The sequence below is a fragment of the Phoxinus phoxinus genome (genome assembly GCF_949152265.1).
Source record: "Phoxinus phoxinus genome assembly, chromosome: 1".
Taxonomy (NCBI): domain Eukaryota; kingdom Metazoa; phylum Chordata; class Actinopteri; order Cypriniformes; family Leuciscidae; genus Phoxinus; species Phoxinus phoxinus.
In genome coordinates, this window is record NC_136876.1 from 43,765,437 (window position 1) to 43,790,980 (window position 25,544).

Genomic DNA, 25,544 nt, shown 5'->3' on the forward strand with positions numbered 1-25,544 from the left:
ACTTAACCAGTCTTTCAGCCTCATCCTTTCCTCCTTATACCTATGACAATTAATAATTACATGTTCTACTGTTTCATTAATATTACAGACCTCACACATCCCAGTTTCATGTTTCACTATTATTTTAAGCGTACTACTTAATCCAGTATGCCCAAATCTCATTCTCAAAATAATGTCCTCTTCCTTTTTATTCCTATTATTTTGTGAGAAACATTTGCTTCCCTTCTTCCTTAATAAAGGACAATTAATGACACTGAATGAGTGAATTATCGAATTAAACTCCGCTAAACTTCTGCTATTATTTTGAACATGGCCCTTTCAATGAATGAGTCAATTACTCAGAACTCAATTACTCAAGAGTCAGTTCTTTTTCTTTATTACACTACTACATCTACAAATAAATGATCTGGCGTGCAGAAATATTCCTACAAATACAAACAGTGTTACATCAGGTTACTGATGTAGTACTGCTATTTTTGAACACAACTGGAATTACTGTCCTTATTGGTGAAACCCAGTCAAAAAATGTTTTTATAAATCTGGAACTAGTCTAGTTTAAAATTGTTAATGAGCACAATTGCCAGAGTGGAATGGGATTGTTAAAAAAAAAAAAAAACTGTATATGAATATTTGCAGTATGCAATATCTCAGAAAGCATCGTCATGTGCGTAGTCACAAGAAAATATTTACTTAAATAAAAATAAAATAGCCTATATATAATTTTTTTTCCATTACTTTCAAGTAAACACATTGTCAGAGAACGAGATGTCGCTGCAAGAGGAAGGGGAAGTTATTTTGGCACAAATATAATAATAAAAAAATAATTATGTGCACAGTAAATCATTAATGAACAATACAATATTGCATATAAGAATTGTCCGTTTTGATTTCAAAGTGACATTTACATGGACACTTTTTGGGGGACTTTTATTTTGAAGTGTGAATTTAGGGGATTTTATTTTGAAAATGAATTTTCACAGGCGTTGTTTACACGTTTGATACGCTATCATCAGGATGCTATCTGACTGAGAGATATACATTTAATCCTAATTAAGGTAATCGTTCAGCTTTTGGAACGCCACGACGTTCATCAATTCTTTTGGAATGTAATGACATATAACACATTCTAGCTGGATGATTATTAAATACTTGAGGAAGACATGTTAGCTAATGAGAGTAATGGTGCTGCTATCACATAGCATTGTCAGCTATGCACTCTAATGCTCTCAACACGAGTATAAACAAATGAACTGCACTGAACTTCACCGTCTCTACGGTATTCATTCATAAGGTAAATACGCATTTGCTAATAATACTGAGATCCATAAGGGGTTTTAAACTCATCATACACCAATAAAAACACGCCATGGCTCAAAGCTACCGCAGAGACCCACAACATGACTCCGTTTATAAACGACCTAGAGACCCCAGCAGTGATTTTAACAGTGATAAACGACACCGAGCAGCCGAGGAAGCCCAGCACAGACCCGCCGAGACTCTGAGCGCGCACAGGCAACTGTACGAGAGAAACTTCCCTCTGTACAAGCAGCCAGTGGAGGTGGGCTTCTTCTCGCTGGACTCTCACAGGAACTTCTTCAATGACCAAAGGCAGCTGAGATATTACGTTGAGCCCAGAAAGTCATGTCCGGATTTTAATTTAAGGGACGGATACACCAACCGCTTCGTGAAAAGAGATGACGGCGTGAAAGAGAAGCTTGATCACATGCTCAAGTGGATTCTGGCCAACAGAGACAAGATCAAAACCAGAGACCAAACCTCATCCTCCAGCAGGTAAGATATAGGCTACATTATTTTTAAAGAATAACGGATGATTAAATACAGGCCCACGTGAGCTCTGAACATATATCACGAATTATTATAGGGTTATTCACCCTCATGTCGTTCCAAACCCCTTTATTTTTTTTATACAAATCTGAGCGATTTCTGTTCTCTCCATTGAGAGCTACTACGCAACTACCACTTTGATGGTTCAAAAAGTTCATAAAGACATGTAAAACTAATCCATATGAATTGAGCGTTTTAGTCCAAATATTTTTAAGAGACACGATGGCTTTATATGATGAACATATTGAATTTAAGCTTTTATTCACATAAACATTGATCAGCGAACATAAACAGAAGCTCAAACGTGCTGCGTAACACGAGAATGAACCTCATTGGTTCTTGCAGTGCTGCGTAACACGAGAATGGACCTCATTGGTTCTTGCAGTGCTGCGTAACACGAGAATGGACCTCATTGGTTCTTGCAGTGCTGCGTAACACGAGAATGGACCTCATTGGTTCTTGCAGTGCTGCGTAACACGAAAATGGACCTCATTGGTTCTTGCAGTGCTGCGTAACACGAGAATGGACCTCATTGGTTCTTGCAGTGCTGCGTAACACGAGAATGGACCTCATTGGTTCTTGCAGTGCTGCGTAACACGAGAATGAACCTCATTGGTTCTTGCAGTGCTGCGTAACACGAGAATGAACCTCATTGGTTCTTGCAGTGCTGCGTAACACGAGAATGGACCTCATTGGTTCTTGCAGAAGCTCAAACGTGATGCGTAACACAAGAATGAACCCCATTGGTTCTTGCATGTCAAGCGAACATGCTTGAGCTTCGTGTCCCACAACTGATCTGTGAGTTGATCAATGTTTAAATGTGAATAAAATTCTAAATTAAATCTATTTAACATTTAAAGTGATCTTTCTCTTCAGAAAATTTGCGCGCGCATCACATTACATTCTACAACCTAAACTAACACTGACCATTTTAATAACTTATAGACCTTGACTCATAACGGTCTGTAGTAATCCTCTCTATTTTTGAATATAATAGATAAAATATGAGCATACCATTGTTGACCCCGTTTGCTAGTGCAACACAAAAATTCATTACTTGAAATAAAAACATTAAAATATTAATAAAAGCTAGCATCTCAGCGATACTAAGCTAACACTGCTGCACAGATGTCTTGCTCCCGTCGTTGAGTTATCGGGCGTGTTCGCAGTGCTCTAGGTGTGGACTTTGTGACATGGAGAGGACACCTGACCAAAGTCCTGACCACCCCGTACGAGACTCAGGAGGGATGGATGCTGGCCGCCTCCAAGTTCAGAGGCACCATCTACATCAGCGAGGTGGAAACGGAGGCTGCCAGAGCCAATCGAGTGACCCGCTCGGAGCGGCAGGAGGAGATGATGTACTGGGGATACAAGTTTGAGCAGTACACCTGTGCAGGTTTGAGCCCGTCCAGTGTTATCAGGCCGCTCATAGTGAAGGATCTCGCCGCTGATCGACCACTGTTGCTGTCTTTTAAGATGGCGCGGATGGCACTCCAGACCCGGGGGGCGTCGTGAACACCAACGAGGCGTTCTGTACGGTGGTCCAGACCCGTTTGGCCGACCACAAGCTGCTCTTCTCCGGGGAGGTGGACTGCCGTGTCAAAGATGCTCCTCCGGCTCCGGGGTGTTACGTGGAGCTCAAGACCTCCGCCGAGATCTGCACCCCGAAGCAACGAAGTAACTTCCACAGGTGTGTTTTTCAGACCTGTAGATCATTTGCTTTGTTCTGAAATGGGGATTCAAATTGTTACAATGTTGCAATTTCTTTTTGATTCAGTTTTAACAAGGCAACATTTCTAAGTCCCCCTGTTGTCAATCCTTTTAAACTCCTCTTTGTTCACCAAAATTACATATTTAAACGTTTTTTTTTTTTCTTGAAAGCTTGAATGTAACTCTACACACCCTTGCCTCATTTATATACGCGGTTCTATGAATATGCAAATGAGCCCCGCCTCCACTCACTCACACCAGCTCAGAGATCCACTCATTGACGATCACACGTTGACCTGATTGGTTACAAGGTAGTTTGTGATGTCAAACCGCGTTTTTGAGACCGTCTTTGGTTCACTGCAGTTTTAAAGAGAAAATACTCAGCAATGGTGTCGACTTATGAATTTACACATGCTTTGTCTTAAAGCAGGGCTATGCAGTTTCGGGAATTTCTTCGCTGTATTCTCATTTCTTGAGGGATCATTTATTTATGGATCATTTATTTGTAGATGTAGTAGTGTAATAGAAAAAGAACATACCCAATTGACCCTTCGCCGGGAGCTTGATTGACAGGTGATCTGACCAATCATACTTCGCCATCCGCCATTTTGTCCGACAAAGCAAGTATTTCTCTATAGAGCTCCCCCTACAGCTTCGGATTAGATATTTGACAACACTCTAGAAAAACTTGTTGTCGACTCTCGGATACCAGAGGCTAGTAGATCAACGACATCAAAGCAGACGGGGCATTATTTACAACGTCTTCTCCATACGGGTTCGAACAGCGTGAGGGAGTGCAAAAATGACAGAATTTCAGCAGATTTTTTTTTGCCGTAAAGCAATTCGTCACATCGCAAGACCTGATATCACGAGATACTTCCTGACGCTGCGGTCGGCGGCCCGCCGCCCCTAAGTTGCAAGGGTGGTTTTTCCGCTCACAGGCGATAGGGGAGTTCGAGACGACCACCATTCAACCCGAAAAAAGTCATTAATTAATGATTCTCAACCGGTTTTGCTACAGGACCCAGATTTTACATCGGACAACATCAAGTGGTGCCCAAATTGTTCAACATCTGCAAAGTTACAACGCTCAAAGTTCAAAGCAACGGGAGATAATTGCTTTTAAAGAAATTGCTTTTTAAGGATTACAACAAACATTCCTCCCGAGTTAGTGGCATCACTAACCCTAAAATTAGCATAAACCCCGCCCCCAGCCGTAACACATTTACAGATGATCAAGACAGAATATGCTAATCAATGACTAGATGATAACTACACAAGCTACATAAATTCATCAACTAACCATTCAGAAATGTTGTCTACATGTTGTCACTTCTTCTTGAGTTTCTCCATCATTGTCTGACTCCGGTTTGAACATAAAAGGCTCAAAGTTTTTGAAATTTTCGGTGTGTGTCTGTGTGAGGAGGTAATTGAAGCTCCGCCCCCTGTGCGGGGAGCAGCAGCTCATTTGCATTTAAAGAGACAGACACAGACACACGCGTTTTTGCTCACCCTCAAAAAGTGAAGTTATCTGTGGGGTATTTTGAGCTAAAACTTCACATACACACTCTGGGGACATCCAAAAAGAGACTTATTTTACATCTTGTAAAAATCGCATTATACCACCCCTTTACCAGTAGGTGGCGCTTAAAAAGCAGGGAAAAAATCATCTGTCCGTGAGCAACACCAAGTCATAGTTTTATGTAACCGCGCATATCTGATCCGTTTGGCCAGTTTTGTTCGCAGTTCAATGCAATCAGAACACCTCCACATAAAAAAGTCACATTGACACTATGCAAATGTTTGTTCGTTTAAACGGATGCATTAGCAGCCATTCGTCCAAATTCAAACGTTTATCGCACCAAATTTTTGCACTGAACATTTAAATTGGTGTGTTTAAGGACATTAAAGGTGTAGTACACAATAAAACCTCATATTTCAATGAACATTAACACTGTTCTTTGCTTGGACAAATGCCACTTCAGTGTTCAGAGAGGATTTTTCTCAAGGGTTGAAAACATTTATGGGAAATTAATGAATAAAAAAAATAAAAAAAGTTTTTAGAAACATGCATGTTCCTCTTCTAGGTACAAGCTGCTGAAATGGTGGGCGCAGTCATTTCTTCCTGGAGTGCCACAGATAGTCGCTGGGTTTCGAGACCACGATGGGATAGTGGTGTCTATCCAGACCTTCCAAACTTCGAAAATATCACAACTGATCAAGGTTTGCTTTAAATAACCAAATAAAATGGATATTTAGGGGTTTGTGGGAACCATTTTTATGCCATGTTTAAAGGATAATTCCGGTATTTAACACCTTGAGTCTATATTGTAGTTTGTTTTGGATGAACAAGAGTGGTGGACAACATTTTTTTGACAATGGTTCCTCTCTCGAGTTTTTGACTATATAAGAATTGGCCATGGACCCATTTAACATTGGAGTCAATGGGCATGTCCGAAAATGTCATTAAAACAAACTTTAACATTAGTTTTCAAAACTGTGCAACTCACCGAGTGATTAGTGATGTTAGTTGATGTTCCAGAAACAAAAAGTGTTGCGAAATACAGTTTCTGTCGTGTTTTATTCGTCATTTTGTAAAATCCCATTGAATTCTGTTGAAGGACTGAGTGCTCGTTAATATAAATGCGCTACCGGTAATGGAAAGGGGGCTGTTTACATTTGGTCGATGTCTTTTTGCTCGCTTCCGTTTCTCATAAGGCTAGCGAGCAGAGCAACTGTGCTCCGGGAGAGTAAGCGAAATAAACAAACAAAACCTTGAAAATATTGAAAGACGTGACCACTGACCAGTGCAATATGAAGTTGAACTCGACTGTGACCGTGAGTGTCCCGCGAGACATAAACATCGGTTATCGCCATCAAGTGGTCGGGAGTGTGCTAACGCTTCAGATTCAAATATTGAGCGGAAGTTACACGGTTCTGAAAAAATAGTTCCACTATAGCAAAATAAACGGATTGGAATCATATATTGCGACGATATATTGTTTATAATCATCAACGAACACCACTAACCACTCGGTGAGTTTAACAGTTTTGTAAACGAACATTATTGGCTGTTTTAATGACATTTTCGGACATGCCCATTGACTCCAATGTTAAATGGGTCCATGGCCAATTTTTTTATAGTCAAAAACTCGAGAGAGGAACCATTGTCAAAAAAATGTTGTCCACCACTCTTGTTCATCCAAAACAAACTACAATATAGACTCAAGGTGTTAAATACCGGAATTATCCTTTAATAGAATTGAAATGTATAATTGCAGAAATTTCGACTTCCGGTTCCTTATGTAGGAAGCACATGTTGATCATAGAACAATAAAGTGAGATGCTTTCATTTCTTTTGATTCTGTAGAACGAGCAAAACTGCTGGAAGCCAACAGTCTGTATGAACTTCTGCAACGATTTCTTGTCCTTCGTCAAATCCGTGGTCAAAGAGGACGACCCAAGGTATTCCTGAAAATCAATCCCTGAACATTTTTTCTTCCCCAGATTGAGTATTTTCACTTAGAAATGTGTCAGATTACACATGTATAATGTATGGAAGCGGATTCGTCTCAATTATAATTCACGCACAAAACACGATTCACACATGCGTGGACGATGTTCACATAAAAATGGGTTTGACCGTGACATAATGTGGTGTTTTTCAGACTGGTGTACCTGCTGGAATGGGATCCACACAGAGACGTGACCTACACCGTCCACAGAGACTCTCCGTTTACATTCTTACCAGAGTGGTACGTGAAGGACACGAGGAGCCATCATTCGTCTCAGCACTGAAGGAGCTCTTGTCATTTTTACCCGTCGTAAACATACTGTATCGGTGCTGTGCACAACTTGGTCTTGCTTGTGGTGTCTGGATTAAGTTTGGCTCCTTGAAAAGGACGGTTTTAACCAACATTGACTTGATGTCCATGCGCACTGTTAGTTTTTTTTTATTTTATATTAGCCTTTGTTGTTATGACTTCAAAATGTCCTTTTAAATATGTACATTTTCTCTGTTAAATGTTCAAGTCACAATCTTTTTTTTAAATAATTTTAATAGTTCTATAAAATGACACCTTGGTTCTTATTCAGGAAACACAAGTGTGAATTTCTTGTAAAAAAACAGTTCCTATGTAAATGCATTCAATTTTGTGACATTTTAAACAATGAATTTGACCCTATGACTCTAGAAATATCCGTCTTCATATTATTTTGTAAAGATTTTGCACTTGACATGCTGAAAAAAATTAAGATAGTGGCTGCAAATTAAGAGTTTGTAACCATAGTTTATTAATTCGTTCCCTCATTTTAGTTCAATTGTGGCCACGATATCTTGTCATGTGCGGGTCTCTGTACTTTTTTGTGTTAAGATTTGTTATATTATCTCAGAAAGAAATCAAAACTGAGAGGTCTTTGTCCAAAGCTTTTATTAGCATTCACTTAAAAGTTTGCAATTCATTTGAACATGCCACAAGTACAGTTAAATAACAGGGGTTATACAAATGAAAGTACAAAATATGTGCTATAAATTTTGAAATAAAGAAACGCAAGTACAAAGTCTTAGTTGCAAGTTCATTATGTAAACTCTTTTAGTTTTTAATAACGTATTGTATAAGGTCCACAAGACGAACCGGTTTTATTGACACACAGCAGGTAAGACTTCTGTAAACGTGAAGCTATTCTCTCAAAAATGCATATTTAAGGAGAGTGTGTGAATAAATTCACATTGACCTCAAGCTCAGGTTTACGCTGAGCTGTGTGTTTTTAAAATGCCCTTTATAAAGGCTACATTGTGATAAATATTGTTTAAGTTAGAGCTGCTCGATTAGTAATAAATTGAGAATCATGATTTCTTTTGTTTCAAACCGAGATCACGATTCTGAACAGAAAACAAAACAACGTAATTTACCAGAGGTTCTGCCAAAATTTGAACTAGCAGATATCACCATGAAACTTTCCCAGTTGATTACCTACATTAAGCTGAGAAAAAAAATGTATTACAAGTTTTCTGTAATTTAATGTTTAAATATGCAAATTAGACTATATTTAAGTAAATATGCGCTAATTTGCATATATTTTAAAAAACTAAATCTGAGTATTGGATGAAGCCAGGTTCAAAATTATTTTTTCATTGTGTTCACATATTAGATGGGGAAAAATTACAGAGGGATTTATGGATATCTACTTTTGTTATCCTGTAAATCAGAATATACGGTCAATGATTTTTGCCATGTTTTTTGGAATAAAATGTTATATAAATCAGGATAGGAATAATATATTTACAAATCCCTCTGTAAATGTCTTCATAATATAACTAGGTACAAGACTGGAAAGTTTGGTGTGTATCGGTGCAACTGAAGTGGAGATTTCGGACTTGGAGAATGAGAGAAAAGTCATTTTGAGAAAACGGGCTTTAAAGATTTATCATCAGCCAATGAGATTGCGCATTCAGCCCTTTTACTTCCACGATTGGTTGCTGATAAAAAGGAAATTACCATATTTGGATACAACAGCATTGTACAGGAGAGAGACAGCTTTCCAGCGGTGTTTGTGATGACGGAGCAGACAGAGATCGCGGAGCAGCGGGACGATTTATAACGACAACATTTGTTGAATTGATGAGAAATCTACAGATGCAAATAGACAAAGTGTAGTAAAATAAAGACCTAAATGTGTATTTCTGACTTTTTTTTCACCACAAGTCTGAAAGAAGACATGTTATTGAAGACAAATATCCCAAAATCTCAAAATTGACCAGTAAAAAAGTTTTTGCCTGCCGTGTCTCGCCTTTTTTTAATCGGGTTAAGTGAATAATTCAATGACTCACTCATAAGACTTCACTTGTTTGATGAATCTGCGTTTTGAATTCATCTCTTGAGTGATTATAACAGTCATTTGTCTCCATCTACTGGTGTAACAATGTAATCGATACAGTCTTTAAGTGCAAAGTTACTTTAAAAGCTGATCATATTGATCGCTATCGTAGACATCAGTGTTTATATCCAAACTATAAACTTTTATCCCAGTACTTCTGTGATAATTGAATGCCAGCGCCAACACAGATCTGAATGCTAGCTGTGATCGTACTCGTCAAAGGTTTAATAGACGTATCCAAATCGTTTTAATTTAAGAACAAGATTGCAATATTTTCACAATTAATTGAGCAGCTCTATTTTAAGAGTTTTTAAATATAACTGGATACGCTCAAAATCCAATAAAGATATTTCAGAACGTATAGAATAATGCCATGAAATCGGCTAACCCACTTCCAAAAAGACGAACATCCTCTACGTTAATGATTCTCAACCGGTTTTGCTACAGGGCCCAGATTTTACATCGGACAACATCAAGTGGTGCCCAAATTGTTCATTGTACAAAAGTAAACAACAACAGGCTTTGTGAATATTTCAGAATCAGTAAGATGGATTTGGCGGATCAGCGGACACTTAAAAGCTCTGATCAGATCCAGATTTGATCCTTCCATTTCATTGACGTTGAAACAAATTTGATTCCAAAGACCATTGCCTGGTTTGTCACGACACATAGCAGCACATCACGTATAAGGCTCTACTGCATTTATTAAAGCACTATACCAGTTGTGCCAAAGGTATTATTAAAGAGTTAGTTCACCCAAAAATGAAAGTGCTGTCAGTAATTACTCGCCCTCATGTTGACTTTCGTTCATCTTCAGAACACACATTAAGATATTTGTGATTAAACATGAGAGTTGTCTCACTCCTCTATATGCTTCTATTGTAATTGAAACTTGCCGGCCCAGAAAGTTAGTAAAGACAATGTTTAAAATAGTCCAAGTGACTTCAATGGCTCGACCTTAAGTTTATCAGGTGACGAGAATACTTTTTGTGCGCCAAAAAAAAACACGACTTTATTCAACTCTTCATGTTCTTCAGAGTGGGCCTCGAGTGAGTTCACGTATACCCCTTTTCCACCAAGGCAGCGCTGGTGCCGGTTCGGAGCCGGTGCCTACTCGAGAACCAGTTCTTTCTGTTTCGACAGCAAAGAACCGGTTCTCGGCCAGGAAAATTGGTTCCAAAGCGGCACCAACTCTTTGCTGGACTAGAACCGTTCTTTTACCACGTCATCCTCGGGGCGGGGTTATTGTGAGCAACAACTCGACGGTGACCGCCATCGCTAAAAACACAGCGCTAGCTAACGTTAGTAGAAATTATTACGTCGTCTTCTAATCCCAAGAAAGGATCGCATAGCCAGGAGAAACATTTGCAAAAAAACGATGTAACATTAGTCCGCCATTGTAAATGTTTATGCTTGAAGTTGGTGCAGCCGCTTCTGGGAAAGCTAAGACGTATGGCAACGTAAACAGTGACGTAATGACGCCGTTTGCTGGGCTCTCTAGTTCAGTGGAAAAACAAACAGGTTTTGAACCAGCACCAGTTCCGAACCAGTTATTTTTTGGTGGAAAATGGGTAGTAGTGTAACAGCGCTTCTGGGTTGAACGTCAGAGCGTAGGCTCACTATTGGCCGGCGCTGGTCATGTGTGTGATGCTGGTCATGTGTGTGATGCTGGTCATGTGTGTGATGCTGGCCAATAGTGAGCCTACTCGTTATTTTTGTTGTTTTTTGCACACAAAAAGTATTCTCGTCACCTGATAAACTTAAGGTTGAGCCACTGTAGTCACTTGGACTATTTTAAACATTGTCTTTACTAACTTTTTAGGGCGGCAAGTTTCAATCCAATAGAAGCCAATGGAGGAGTGAGACAGCTCTCAGATTTAATCACAAATATCTTAATGTGTGTTCTGAAGATGAACGAAAGTCTCACGGGGCTGGAACAACATGAGGGCGAGTAATTACTGACACAATTTACATTTTTGGGTGAACTAACCCTTTAATAGATCTCTATTCACATGGCAGATGTCTCTAATTCAAACGTTCATACACTTTCCGGTTACCCACTCTTGTCTACCGTTAGACAAATTTCACTCAAAATTAAAAAACTCTGTCATCATCATTTACTCACCCTCATGTATTTATAAACTCCTATTCTTTCTGTGAAACAGAAGATTTTCTGACGAATGATCACGCTGCTCTTTCTATACTAAAACCATTCCCTAAAAGTTACATTCGAGGTCTTCTGAACTCATAAAACAGTTTTGTATATTGCTGTCCACCATAGCTCTCAAAATGTATTATTTCTAAGTTTTAATTTAATTTGAGCACTTAATGTTAGCGTTAGTTGCCTTTTTAAGTTTTTTATCTGATTTTTAGATTTTATTTCAGCCTTATTTCAATCAACAAAACAACTTATTTTCACAGACTATGATGATGCATTTCCAGCTATCAACATCCAGTAAAGATTTTAAAAATTTTTATCTTATAGTCAATAGTTTTATCCATTAAAACTCATCTTTGATCACTAAAATTACATGTTTCAATATTTTTTCCTTGGAAAAAAAGTTCTTAATGCCTTAAAATAGCTTGAAAGTAACTCTACACCCTTGCCTCATTTAGTATACGCGGTTCTATGAATATGCAAATGAGCTTATTTAGTTTAAGGTATTAGTTATAACACCTTGGCAGTTAATTACACAAACTGAATTAACGCTGCTGTGAGGGTGTTCATAATACAACGGCAAATTCGGCATCTTACTCTTTTCTGACCAACCTAATATCTCAATATTTTTTCCCTCTTTTGGAGAGCAAGTTATAATAGGCAAATGTGAATAAAAATGTATATTTGTATTATGTACGTTTACCTAACTATACCGACATCCACTTCTGAGAGCCCTGGAAATAAGGGTCCTTAGTTTTAGCACTGGTTTGGAATGACATCAGAGTGAGTAAATGACAGGATTGTAATTTTGGTCTTAACCATCACCTTTAAAATTCAGAAACACTCAGAACCGATGTTTATGATTTGCTTTGGGTTAAGATGTTATAAAAGACTTTCAGTGGCACAAAAAGTTTCACATCAGTAAACCTCTCATTTTCTCACAGATTCTGATCAAATAAACTTGATCATGTAAACTTTTTTTTCTTTTTTTTCCTTTTTTTAAAGCAATATGTTAAAAACGAAAGCCTTTTTTCTTGCTTTAAACGGCGTGTGTTAAGGCAGGACTGAACCTTACCCAGATGAGCCCATGTTAGTGGAGCAGTGGCTGATGGGATACGTGGAGCTTCTCCTGAGGGTGTGTGTTAGAGAGGTAGTCGTGGATGAAGGCTACAGTGTCTCAGTGCTGGAGTTTCCTCTGAAGGCCCATGAGTTTGAAGGTGGCCGCAGTGATCTTCTCGTACACCACAAACATGAGAGCCGCCGTCAGCACCGTCTGCAGCAGCTTCGCCTCCAGACCTTTGTACAAACCCAGCAGCCCGTGTCTCCTGTGAACAACAGAGCACACGATTTACAGTGCGTTCCTGTATTTGCTGATTTGTTTTGATAACCTTGCAACACTGCAGACATCAAAATAAAAAATAAATTGCTGCCCACTAAACCAGTAATTATATTGATGTTATGGCTGGTAACCAATAAATGGATGGTGTTAGAATCCTATAATATTTTGTAGGATAAAAAAAAATGTTTGTTAATTTTTAGTCCATCTCTGCAAAACGGGCTTCTATTCCTTTATATCCGCACGACTCGCGTGTGGCGCTGATATCTCTCATTAGCAATCGCGCCCTAACTTTATCCCACAGTCATGTTAAAAACATCAATGTATTCACTCATCCATAAACATTATTAGATACATCAGCATGACGACAAGTTCCATAATTCCACTTATCCACTGCGTCATCAACCTACGCCTTTGTTATTGTAAGAGGTTAGCGACCCCTAGAGGCAAATTTTTTTACATATTGTCGCTTTAACAGCAATTTCTAGTATTGCATTAGTATTTAGTCCTTCTCATGGGCATTTAATAATTGTGGACTTTTCAGTTCGAGTTAAATCTCTTTTTTGGCTTATTTTATCTGTAAAAGAAAACGTGCCTAATAATTATGCAAAATCCTGTAATGTGCTTAATTAAGTGAATTCAACTTAAAGTAACACCAGGTAACTTTTGCTCTCGGGGTCCCCCTAGAGTTGGGAAACAGTATTGTCCTCTACTACTGTCGTAAACTCTGTCATCCTACACGCACGTGCATTTGTTGACAACCATGATAGCCCTGAACACTGTAGGAGGAGTTCACATGCAGGTGTTCTGCTTGCGTCGCGTGTGAAATGTCTTCATCCAGGTACAGTGGCATATATTTCAGCATGTCATGATATGAATATAATTTCATGGGTTTTATTTTTTTTTCAAACGATCAAATGCTCACGTTTACAAGCCAGCGTCATTATAGTAGCCTAGTCTATTGGTTACCGTTTTACTGAATCTATATGATACTTCAATGCAGTGTTTGAGTGGTAGATATAATAACCATATATCGTTAAATATTATAATATCAAGCTACCATAGATGAATCTGCAAATTTTACAAATCGATTAGCATTATAGCTTGAGGCAAGACAAATAAACAAATATCACAGACATCATGTTAGGTATCCTAAAATATTATTTTGTACATCTTATATATTTACTTGCAAGAATGTAGCCCCTATCAAACTTGTACACACCCTTTAGACATAGGCTTTCATTTGATATTTGAAAGTCCGCATCGGTCGGGCATAGGGTTGCCACCTTTGATTTGTGAAAAACCGGGACACTCAGATTATTATTATTTGTTGGGGTCTGAGTTGTAGGTTGTAAATAGTATTTTCTTTGACACTGGTGGCTCATCCGATTTTGTTGTGTTATCCTCCTCGTCCGTCTCTCCCCCCATTTCACACAATAGATGTAAATAGACAGTTTTTAAAAAGCTAGCTAGCAACTAAACTCACACTGTATCATCTTGGATGTGTGCTCATGCGCGCGCGAGACCGACCGACAGCACAGGCACTTGCTAGGCGATAAGTTGAGCTTCCAATCAAATAAAAGTAAACGCCTGGCATTTGCCAATCCACTGTTTTACCCATTTTTACCATGGTTTTTACCCGTTTACGGACACAGGATTGGATGTACTGTACACAACTATGAAGAAAACACAGTAACAGTAGACGGAAACGGTTTAATTTGAAACCAGGAAATTCTACTTTAGAAGTACATTTTCACAAAAAAACGGGACAATTCGTGTCCCGGGAAAGAATATTAATTTTCTGGGACTGTCGCTCAAAAAAGAGAACAATCCCTAGAGAACCGGGACGGGTGGCATCGGGCACCCCTCCTCCTCCTTCAGCTCACGCCAGCGAGAAAACGCTAGCCCAATGTTGATCCTCGTTCTGCCTTTAACGCGATCACTTTCTCGTTTCCTCTTGTTGCTTTCCTCCGACAAAACCTTTGCTTTCTTGCTTTTCTGTCTGCTTCGACCATGACTATAACATTTGGCAAACAAACGCTAGTTTGGCTCGCACGTCCGATTTTAAGGAAGTGGGGGTGGTGGTGGAAGTGACGTACATGCCGTAAAGCAGTCGAATTTTGTAGTTCTCTTTGTTCGCCGGTTACTACCCGAAATCCGAAGTTTAAAAGTACGATTAAAAACGCTACACACCCCGTCAGGCTATGGCAGACGTGTCATTCAACCTATTGTAAGTCGATGTACCATCACAAGAGACTTGGAAATATATTATTAAGGTTGAAAAGTTACCTAGAGCTGCTTTAAAGGATTAGTTCACTTTTAAAATGAAAATTATGTCATCATATACTCACCCTTAAGTTGTTTTAAACCTGTATGAATTTATTTCCTCTGCTGAACACAAAGGAAGATATTTAGAAGAATGTCAGTAACCAGACAGTTTTTGGTTCCCATTGACTTCCATAGTAGGAAAAAAATATACTATGGAAGTCAATGGGAACCAAAAACTGTCTGGAGTATATGATGACAGAATTTTCATTTTAAAAGTGAACTGATCCTTTAAAGGAACACTCCGACTTTTTGGGACTTTAGCCTATTCACCGTATCCCCCAGAGTTAGATAAGTCCATACATACCTTTTTCATCTCCGTGCGGTGCTATAAGTCTGTTTGACGCACCCATCGCTAGCCTAGCTTAGCACAAAGACTGGATGTGAATGGTTGCAGCTAGCATACTAATCCAAATAAGTGACCAAAATAACGCAAACATTTTCCTATTTACATGTTGTGATTTGTATAGTCACAGAGTGTACAAAAAACAAAGTCACATGAGACACAGACTATATTCTCTGACGGCGAAGCACTGCTACTTGGGCGGAGTGATAACCGCAGCACCTGAGACGCGCCGTGGTGAGGAGCAGAGAGTTCGTTCAGAGCGTATATAGAATATATCAGAGAATATATAGTTCCCAGTATTTATACAATTAAAATATGTCTGTGTCTCATGTGACTTTGTTTTTTGTACACTCTGTGACTATACAAATCACAACATGTAAATAGGAAAATGTTTGCGTTATTTTGTCACTTTGGATTAGTATGCTAGCTGCAACCATTTACATCCAGTCTTTGTGCTAAGCTAGGCTAGCGGTGGGTGCGTCAAACAGACTTATAGCACGCACGGAGATGAAAAAGGTATGTATGGACTTATCTAACTCTGGGGGATAAGTTGAATAGGATAAAGTCCCAAAAAGTCGGAGTGTTCCTTTAAGTAAGTAATTCAACTTAAAAGGTGAAACTAATATTTTATATAGACCTATTACATGTAAAGTGAGATATTTCAAGCCTTTATTTGTTATAATTTTGATGATTATGGCTTACAGCTTATGAAAACCCCAAATTCAAAATTTGAATATTTAAGGTTTTCATAAGCTGTAAGCCATAATCATCAAAATTATAACAAATAAAGGCTTGAAATATCTCACTTTGCATGTAATGAGTCTATATACTATATTAGTTTCACCTTTTAAGTTGAATTACTGAAATAAATTAACTTTTGCAAGATATTCTACTGTTTCGAGTTTCACCTGTATAAGGCGTTTTTCATTTCCAGCCTTCATGAACAATTATATATCACCTTTAAATGATTAAATACAAAATGAATAGTAGTTATTAAGATTAATGTGGTTTAGAATAGGTCAAATGTGCCTGGAAAGAACATATGATCAGAAAACCAACGTACCTAATAATTCTGTTTTTAATTTGAATTTATTTATTCAAATTTGTATTTATTTCATTTTATTTCAAGTAACAGAAATGCTTTAGTTTTAGTTAACTACAATAACCCTGAGTGATAAGCAGTATTCCTGAAACTGAGCATTAAACTACAGTTGACTTACTTGATCCGGTCCATGAGCAAAGACACCACGTTCCTCAGGCTGCCCACTAGACCCCCTTTACCATCCGATTTATACTGGCCAAACTGCAGAGAAAGATTTCACACAATGACTGCTTTAAAATGAGTAATACCATTTCTACCAGCATCAAGTGCTTTTGTGACCTTTTCCATTCACAAACAGCAATATTACACACTGCATGAAAGGTAATATCTGAAAAAGCATGACGGGAGCACTTTCATGCAATCACATGGATGATATTACCCTCAGGATGGCCTGAACCGTTTGCAGAGGGTACGTTGCAGATGTTGCAACAGCTTTGGCGACGGCACCGATGAGAAAGATCTCGAGGGATGATATCTGCATTTGAGACTCAACATTTGAGTTATTTCACAAACTGAGAAGTGATTGATGGTATTTTTCAGTCCCTCACCTTCTTGCCTCCACGTCCTGCCCTGCGTTTCATCGCCTCGTAGAACATGAACTGCACAGCGGGGTTGAACACCAGCACAAGAGACGGCAGCGTCCCGTTCCACAGCGCTCCCACTCCCTCGCCGGAGATTATCTGGGAGAAGGCATCTGTGAGAGGAGAACAACTAAAATCAGCGGATATATTGGTGACATTGCAGACCTATTCTTCTTATTACTGATAATATTGCTTTACACCACTGCGTTTTTGAATTCTTGACTCTAATTGGTTGACACGCATCTCAAAATTGACAATTAAGAGTTTTATTATTTTAGTAAATATTTCCTGTACTGCTTACTTTCTTCCTTAAATACTTTTTATGTCAATTTTTATGTTTCTGTATTACGTTTTAATGTAATCATAAAAAATAATAATATCTTATTAATTGAAATCATGAAACTTGTACCATTTAACAACAATTAATTAAAAGTTTAGCAAAAATGACAGTTTAGGCCACTATTAAATCAGTTACATTTTTCCCAACTTCCATTTAATTTTTCCCCAAATTATCTAATCAATTGAATTTGTTAACTTTAAATTAAAAATGTTATTACATTTTTATAAGGCCCTTTGAAATGTCTGTTTTAATTTTATGAATCCTTTAAATTGTGATCAAATAAAAATGTAGCTATTGTTTGACAAAACAAAATGCTGCACAACAGAGATTTACTGTAAATGTTCCATGTTTTAAAATGAAAACATGGGAGAAAATTGTGTGATATTCCATAAAATAATTTGTAATAATGTTATTATTATTAGTTTGAGAAGTACATTTTACTGTACATTACTAATATATTTCTGTCACATTTTCAAGTTAACTTTTATTTTGAAGGGTTGTCCTGAAGAGATATCTAAAAATAAGTGCAGCATTATTATCACAAAAGATGATCAGATCAAGCTTTATATTTGTGAGGAAGATGCATGAAACTGCTTTCCTGAACATAGTTTTGGAGTTGAAACCTCATCAGATATACGAGTGTGTGAGCGGTTCTGACCAAATATGCCCTTATAGTGGGTCTGGTGGAGGTCTTCGTTCCTGAACTTTGCCCCCTGAAGCTTCAGTCGTGTGTTCACCACCCACATGGGAGTCGTCAGGAGCACATTAACAGCGCCTAAATCATGACATTAAACAACAGGAAGAAGAAAAGAGAGGACATTATCACATCAATGACTGATTAGGTGTTCATAGATGTCAAAAATAACATTGAAAAGTACATGGAAACAACCTAGACCCAACCAGTGCTGCACGATTTGGAGGGGAAAAAACGAAAAAAAAACGATTTTTATATTATTATATATGGCAATATAATAATACATTTGATTATTATATAAAATTTAGTAAATAAAATCAACATAAATATTACTATTGTATATTTCATTGTAAAAACAGTATTTAAGAAAGATAATAAAAAAGAATAACTTTTATTTTATTATAGTTTTTATGAACATTTTTAATAGCTTTTATCTTTATAAAAAGCTTTATATTTTAGTTTCATTTTCAAATATTGAAATAGCTTCAAATATTGCTATTTAGATTTAATTTATTTTCATTTCAGTTTTAGTTTCTATTTATTTCTAGATCATAAACTTATTAAACGTAGTTTATTGCCAAGGCAACATTTCTAATTTCCGTTTAAACTTTTTCAACAAAATGTTTATATTTTAAATAATTTCAGCTTTATTTCATTTGACAGAAATGTTTTAGTTAACAATAACAACAGTGATTACAACTGGAAAATTATAATACTAATATTTATGTCTTTATTAATTTCCCAGCAGTAAACCATCAAACCTTTATTTTGACAGATAACCGCAGGGAGACTTTTACTCTGAAATACGCAGCTCATTTGTTTATTTGATTAATTAAATCCCAGCCTTTGCTATCTCTGATAATCGCACTAAGCCATATTGCGATTAATCGCGCAGATGTACCAGAACACCGCCGGTTATAGCAAAAGAAACATGGTGGTGAGAGAGAAACACTGTGAAACTGAGATAAAGAGATCAACTGCACAACATTTCAGACCTGATATGAAGCCCATGAGCAAATCTGTGGCAGGCTTGGGCCGGTCCGAGACCATCACTCTCTTCAGGGTGTTGAATGTGTAGAAGTAGACAAAGTTAGAGCAGCACAGGCTAGAAATGACCGGAAACCAGCCTCGATACAGAGACAATCTGCAACACAATGAAATTACATCTTGAAATAGTGTAAGCAGCCAGGCATATCAAACTCAATTTTTTTCCCAAACCTAATTCCAAGGACATTCATATGTGGTTTAACGGTGCAGTGAGCGATTTCTGAGAAACACTGTTGATATCTGAAATCAACCCAAATAAACACACCCCTCCCTTCATTGCTCCAGCCCCAAAACAGCGTGAACACACAATGCAGGCGTGGATGTCTTTATCTAGCTAAAACTAAGTAAAACAATGCTTCACGAAAAGCAAAGCGAAGATAACGAGCAAGGAAGCACAAAAAATGAACCTACAGTACACAAGAGCTTATTCAAGCAAGAGTTTGTAGTTAGTCGCCACCAGCCACGGACAAACAATGACACTCAAAACTGTCCTGTTAGTAGAGCTCACATTACAACAACAGCATATCTTGGTTCTGTAAAACACAGAAAAACCAATGCTACTCACGTATGGAGCAGAAATAACACAACACCGACACTGTTTTTTTTAGGCCTTCCCGCTTGGGTCTCTCCAGCGCTGGAAAGCAATACTAATGCGGCAATACTTTCTAATACTAATGCGGCTCCTAATCTTAATCCTTTTTTTTCCCAGTGATATTCCACTGAGCTTTTCTCTTTTGTAATGTCTCTCAGTCATCTCTCTTTCTACAGTCTGTCTTCAAATCTCCCTCTTGCTCTCTCTCCTCCCCCATCATGAGTGACAAGCCCCCTACTACCGATTGGCTCACTCTCTCTCTCCTCCCCCATCATGAGTGACACGCCCCCTACTGTTGATTGGCTCACTCTCTCTCTCTCCTCCCCCATCATGTGTCGCCCCCTACTACCGATTGGCTCACTCTCTCCTCTCCCATCATGAGTGGACACACCCCCTACTGCTGATTGGCTCACTCTCTCTCCTCTCCCATCATGAGTGGACACACCCCCTACTGCTGATTGGCTCACTCTCTCTCTCCTCTCCTATCATGAGTGACACGCCCCCTACTGCTGATTGGCTCACTCTCTCTCTCCCATCATGAGTGACACGCCTCCTTCTGCTGATTGGCTCACTCTCTCTCCTCTCCCATCATGAGTGGACACACCCCCTACTGCTGATTGGCTCACTCTCTCTCTCCTCTCCTATCATGAGTGACACGCCCCCTACTGCTGATTGGCTCACTCTCTCTCTCCCATCATGAGTGACACGCCTCCTTCTGCTGATTGGCTCACTCTTTCTCTCCTCCCCCATCATGAGTGACACGCCCCCTACTACTGATTGGCTCACTCTCTCTCTCCTCCCCCATCATGAGTGACACGCCCCCTACTGTTGATTGGCTCACTCTCTCTCTCCTCCCCCATCATGAGTGACACGCCCCCTACTGTTGATTGGCTCACTCTCTCTCTCCTCCCCCATCATGAGTGACACGCCCCCTACTGTTGATTGGCTCACTCTCTCTCTCCTCCCCCATCATGAGTGACACGCCCCCAACTGTTGATTGGCTCACTCTCTCTCTCCTCCCCCATCATGAGTGACACGCCCCCTACTACCGATTGGCTCACTCTCTCTCTCCTCCCCCATCATGAGTGACACGCCCCCTACTGTTGATTGGCTCACTCTCTCTCTCCTCCCCCATCATGAGTGACACGCCCCCTACTGTTGATTGGCTCACTCTCTCTCTCCTCCCCCATCATGAGTGACACGCCCCCTACTGTTGATTGGCTCACTCTCTCTCTCCTCCCTCATCATGAGTGACACGCCCCCTACTACCGATTGGCTCACTCTCTCTCTCCTCCCCCATCATGAGTGACACGCCCCCTACTGTTGATTGGCTCACTCTCTCTCTCCTCCCCCATCATGAGTGACACGCCCCCTACTGTTGATTGGCTCACTCTCTCTCTCCTCCCCCATCATGAGTGACACGCCCCCTACTACCGATTGGCTCACTCTCTCTCTCCCATCATGAGTGGACACGCCCCCTACTGCTGATTGGCTCACTCTCTCTCTCCTCTCCCATCATGAGTGACACGCCCTCTACTGCTGATTGGCTCACTCTCTCTCTCCTCCCCCATCATTAGTGACACGCCCCCTACTGCTGATTGGCTCACTCTCTCTCTCCCATCATGAGTGACACGCCCTCTACTGCTGATTGGCTCACTCTCTCTCTCCCATCATGAGTGACACGCCCCCTACTACCGATTGGCTCACTCTCTCTCTCCTCTCCCATCATGAGTGACACGCCCCCTACTGCTGATAGGCTCACTCTCTCTCTCCTCTCCCATCATGAGTGACACGCCCTCTACTGCTGATTGGCTCACTCTCTCTCTCCTCCCCCATCATTAGTGACACGCCCCCTACTGCTGATTGGCTCACTCTCTCTCTCCCATCATGAGTGACACGCCCTCTACTGCTGATTGGCTCACTCTCTCTCTCCCATCATGAGTGACACGCCCCCTACTACCGATTGGCTCACTCTCTCTCTCCCATCATGAGTGACACGCCCTCTACTGCTGATTGGCTCACTCTTTCTCTCCTCTCCCATCATGAGTGGACACACCCTCTACTGCTGATTGGCTCACTCTCTCTCTCCTCCCCCATCATGAGTGGACACGCCCACGGTCCGAAATTAACACCCGCCAAGCGCCAAATGCGGGTAGATTTTCCATTTGGCGAGTAAATCTCAAAAGGCTATCCGCCACACTGGCGGGTGAATATTCATACCAAAATAGTAATGTAATAAACATTTTTTAATAAAAAGTTTGTCCCGCCATAGTCTTATCTGATCGGTGAGTAGTAGCCGAATGTAGACGAACTGCTGCGCGTGTGACAGGGCGCATGTTTAACGAGCAGAGAACGAGCAGAGATATGAAGAACGAGCAGAGAGAGAGAGCGAGCCCCGGTCGCGCACGCGCTCTCTCTCTCTCTTTCTCTCTCTCAGTGGAGACAGGCGAAAGTATAAAGGCTTCACCGTCTCCTAAGCGCTGTCTTCAGCATCCGAAATTAACACCAGCCAAGCACCAAATGCTGGTAGATTTTCCGTTTAGCGAGTAAATAATAAAATAAAATGTTCGGACACTCGGGAGGTCGTGAGATATTGCACACGTTACGAGTCAGTTAAACTGATAATCGCGTCAAAGCAGCTGGTACACGGCACGACTGTCCAGCGGCAATCACGTGAGCTTTCGCGCTAAACACAAGAGACCGGAGTTTTCAATGTTGCAGGCAATAGCTTCAGATAGAAAATGACAGAAATGTGTGTGCAAATGGACAGTAGCCATTCCTTTCAACATAAAAACGAGAGAGAGAGAGAGAGAGAGAGAGAGAGAGAGAGATTGAGAGAGTGTGTGTGTGTGTGTGTGTGTGTGTAAAATAATTTTTTTAATTATTATTATTATAGCCTACATTTCAAATTTTGCTCTGGACAATTTTTTATGTTTGTATTCAACATAATACCTTATTATCTCAATTAAATGTACTGAAATTAATGTATATGTGACACAAAAAGGCTGTTTATTATTTTGGCCGGTAAAAAAAAAAGCTTGGCTGGTAGATTTTTTCATCTACCAGTCCCCGTGGCAGGTGAGCCAAAAAGTTAATTTCGGACCCTGGACACGCCCCCTACTGCTGATTGGCTCACTCTCTCTCTCCTCTCCCATCATGAGTGGACACGCCCTCTACTGCTGATTGGCTCACTCTCTCTCTCCTCTCCCATCATGAGTGGACACGCCCTCTACTGCTGATTGGCTCACTCTTTCTCTCCTCTCCCATCATGAGTGGACACGCCCTCTACTGCTGATTGGCACTCTCTCTCCTCTCCCATCATGAGTGACACGCCCCCTACTGCTGATTGGCTCACTCTCTCTCTCCTCTCCTATTATGAGTGACACACCCCCTACTGCTGATTGGCTCTCTCTCCTCTCCTATCATGAGTGGACACGCCCCCTACTGCTGATTGACTCACTCTCTCTCTCCTCCACTCTCTCTCCAGCGTTTCTCAGAAATCACTTGCTGCACCTTTAAAAGGATGTATGTCACAAATTGTGCAGTAGTGTCTACAGATGTTCATGAGTTCCTTCATCCTCCCTCACACCTCCTTTTTAACAATATACAATGTGGGGCATTTGCAATTTAATGAATAAAGTGAATAAGTGACTGAGCCAGTGGTTTTGAACACAGCATATGTTTTAAATGTGTTTTCTCTCAGCACTGTGTCAAGAGGTCATGATCTGTCGTGAACACTGAACACACAGTAACTCACATGCCTTCCTCCTTCGCGATCTCAGCCAGGATAATGGGGGTGGACTGGGACTTCCGGTTCTCATCCACTGAAACCAACGACAAATGTCAAATATTTAATCATTCTCCATGCCTTTTCATTATTGAGAGGGTGACACACATGCAACTTTTATACTTAAACTTATATTACATATATATACTTTATACTTAAATACTTTTTTTAAATGGAACGGTTTATTTAAACTTTTGACAAAATATACAAAATATTAGCATGTGTTCATATTTGAGACATTTTATGGCTCATTTAGTATGATATATGAGAATAAAGTGGTCATACTCGAGGAGGAATTTATTATTATCTTTATAATAGTAGGCTATAGTGACTACTTACACACACACACACACACACACACACAGGTTGTCACTATATCTCTCAATCTAAGGTGATATGTAATGCTTAGTTTTAAGATCAAAGCTCTGTAGTTTTAAAACATGTAATGCGATGCAATACAATGATGATTGAGTGATGAACAAATTAACCTTACTCAAAAGCCTGATGGATCATATTTTAACATGTTTATATATAAAAAAAGAAATCTACAAAATGATGTATGGATAATCAAGTAAAGCTAAGTTTTTTCAGTTACAGTGAGTGTTCATCTTGAAATACTATTAAGTTATTCTGGCATTTAGGCTACTTTATAAAAAAGACGTGTAAACCATGTGCTGAAGGTGGATGTTTATCCAACTACACTAAAATGTTTTTTTTTTACTTGTAAAACAGTATAAACGATCGATTAGACGACAGAAGGCTTGTGGAAAAGATTGTGCAACAGGTTTTTCAGCAAAGTTTGTATCATGATGATCATTTAGAGCCTTTGTATTTTGCGTATAAAATATGATACAGTAGGATTACAATTTTTGAAGATTAATTTATAGATACTATACACACATTTCTAGTTTAATAAACAGTTTAAAGCACAGTATAGCTAGGAAGTTTTTATTCACTAAAGCAATTCCCATGACATTGTTATTTTTCTGTTAGGAATCTGTTTTGAATGTCATAATGTCCATGATTACTTTAGATTTGACTACTTTACAACATTTAAATATAAAACAAAGTTACACAAATTATTAAACTACATAGTAAATCTATATCGGAGTCAAGATATTGACTGAGTAAATGATGCATGAGAAGAATAACTGACCCTGAAGTCTGATCCTGGCTGTGTCCAGAGGGAAAAACACTGTCATTGCTGTCACACTGCCCTTCAAGGCAAAGAAACACAGTTTAACAAACATCCCACATTCAGAATAGTATTACATCACTTGGAAAGACACTAATAAAATATAAGCTACAGTTTTTAGTATGGTGTTTCTCACCATTGCGCCTGCCAACGCATGCACAAGTGTCTCGTATGACAGCAGGGCGACTGATATGCTGCTGTCTGACATCTCGCTTTTACTCTCTCTTCAGTCCAAAAAAAAAAAAAAACTGATTGCAGCGTCTTGGCTTTATGTAAATTATCTGACAGTCATAACTAATAACTCCCAGATTGATTCTTATTCATTATTCACAGTAGAATCACGTTCGACTTCCGCGTTCAAAACACTCGCTCGCTTCTGTGGCGGATCCTTCTGGATCGCGCTGCTCTCCAGCGCCCCGAGCGGCGGGGTGGTGCACTGCAGTCACAGGCTTCTTCCTGCAGGGGGAGCTTGTGGCTCGGAAATCAGAATCCGCCTTTCTGGACAATAATCACACCTCAATATTACGGTGTGTGATGTGTACAGTGTGTGACTATATTATTTTAGAAATTATTGGAACCACAGCTGATGTTTTTGATATCTTATTCTCA

General features: G+C 39.5%; 2 protein-coding genes across 2 annotated transcripts; one reads left to right on the forward strand and one right to left on the reverse strand.

The window, feature by feature from the left end:
* The first annotated feature begins 896 nt into the window (after positions 1 to 896).
* dxo (decapping exoribonuclease) lies at positions 897 to 8,112 on the forward strand. Its single transcript, XM_079630637.1, has 6 exons — positions 897 to 1,791; positions 3,015 to 3,241; positions 3,322 to 3,535; positions 5,643 to 5,778; positions 6,926 to 7,020; positions 7,224 to 8,112. The coding sequence occupies exons 1-6, from the start codon at positions 1,367 to 1,369 to the stop codon at positions 7,351 to 7,353; spliced, it is 1,227 nt and encodes a 408-aa protein (XP_079486763.1). The 5' UTR covers positions 897 to 1,366; the 3' UTR covers positions 7,354 to 8,112.
* On the reverse strand, positions 7,969 to 25,328 carry slc25a17l (solute carrier family 25 member 17-like). Its single transcript, XM_079630648.1, has 10 exons — positions 25,072 to 25,328; positions 24,897 to 24,957; positions 23,711 to 23,777; positions 19,310 to 19,458; positions 18,279 to 18,395; positions 17,248 to 17,393; positions 17,079 to 17,174; positions 16,818 to 16,900; positions 12,666 to 12,915; positions 7,969 to 9,185 (listed from the first exon to the last, which is right to left on the reverse strand). Exons 1-9 carry the CDS (start codon positions 25,141 to 25,143, stop codon positions 12,768 to 12,770), a joined length of 939 nt encoding a protein of 312 aa, XP_079486774.1. The 5' UTR covers positions 25,144 to 25,328; the 3' UTR covers positions 7,969 to 9,185; positions 12,666 to 12,767.
* Positions 25,329 to 25,544: the final 216 nt, after the last annotated feature.

Coding starts and splice junctions, on each gene's coding strand:
- dxo (XM_079630637.1), top strand. CDS start 1,367: ATGGCTCAAAGCTACCGCAGAGACCCACAACATGACTCCGTTTATAAA. Junction 1,792..3,014: donor CAAACCTCATCCTCCAGCAG/GTAAGATATAGG, acceptor GCGTGTTCGCAG/TGCTCTAGGTGTGGACTTTG. Junction 5,779..6,925: donor AAATATCACAACTGATCAAG/GTTTGCTTTAAA, acceptor TTGATTCTGTAG/AACGAGCAAAACTGCTGGAA.
- slc25a17l (XM_079630648.1), bottom strand. CDS start 25,143: ATGTCAGACAGCAGCATATCAGTCGCCCTGCTGTCATACGAGACACTT. Junction 24,958..25,071: donor ATGCGTTGGCAGGCGCAATG/GTGAGAAACACC, acceptor TTTGCCTTGAAG/GGCAGTGTGACAGCAATGAC. Junction 23,778..24,896: donor AGCCAGGATCAGACTTCAGG/GTCAGTTATTCT, acceptor CGTTGGTTTCAG/TGGATGAGAACCGGAAGTCC.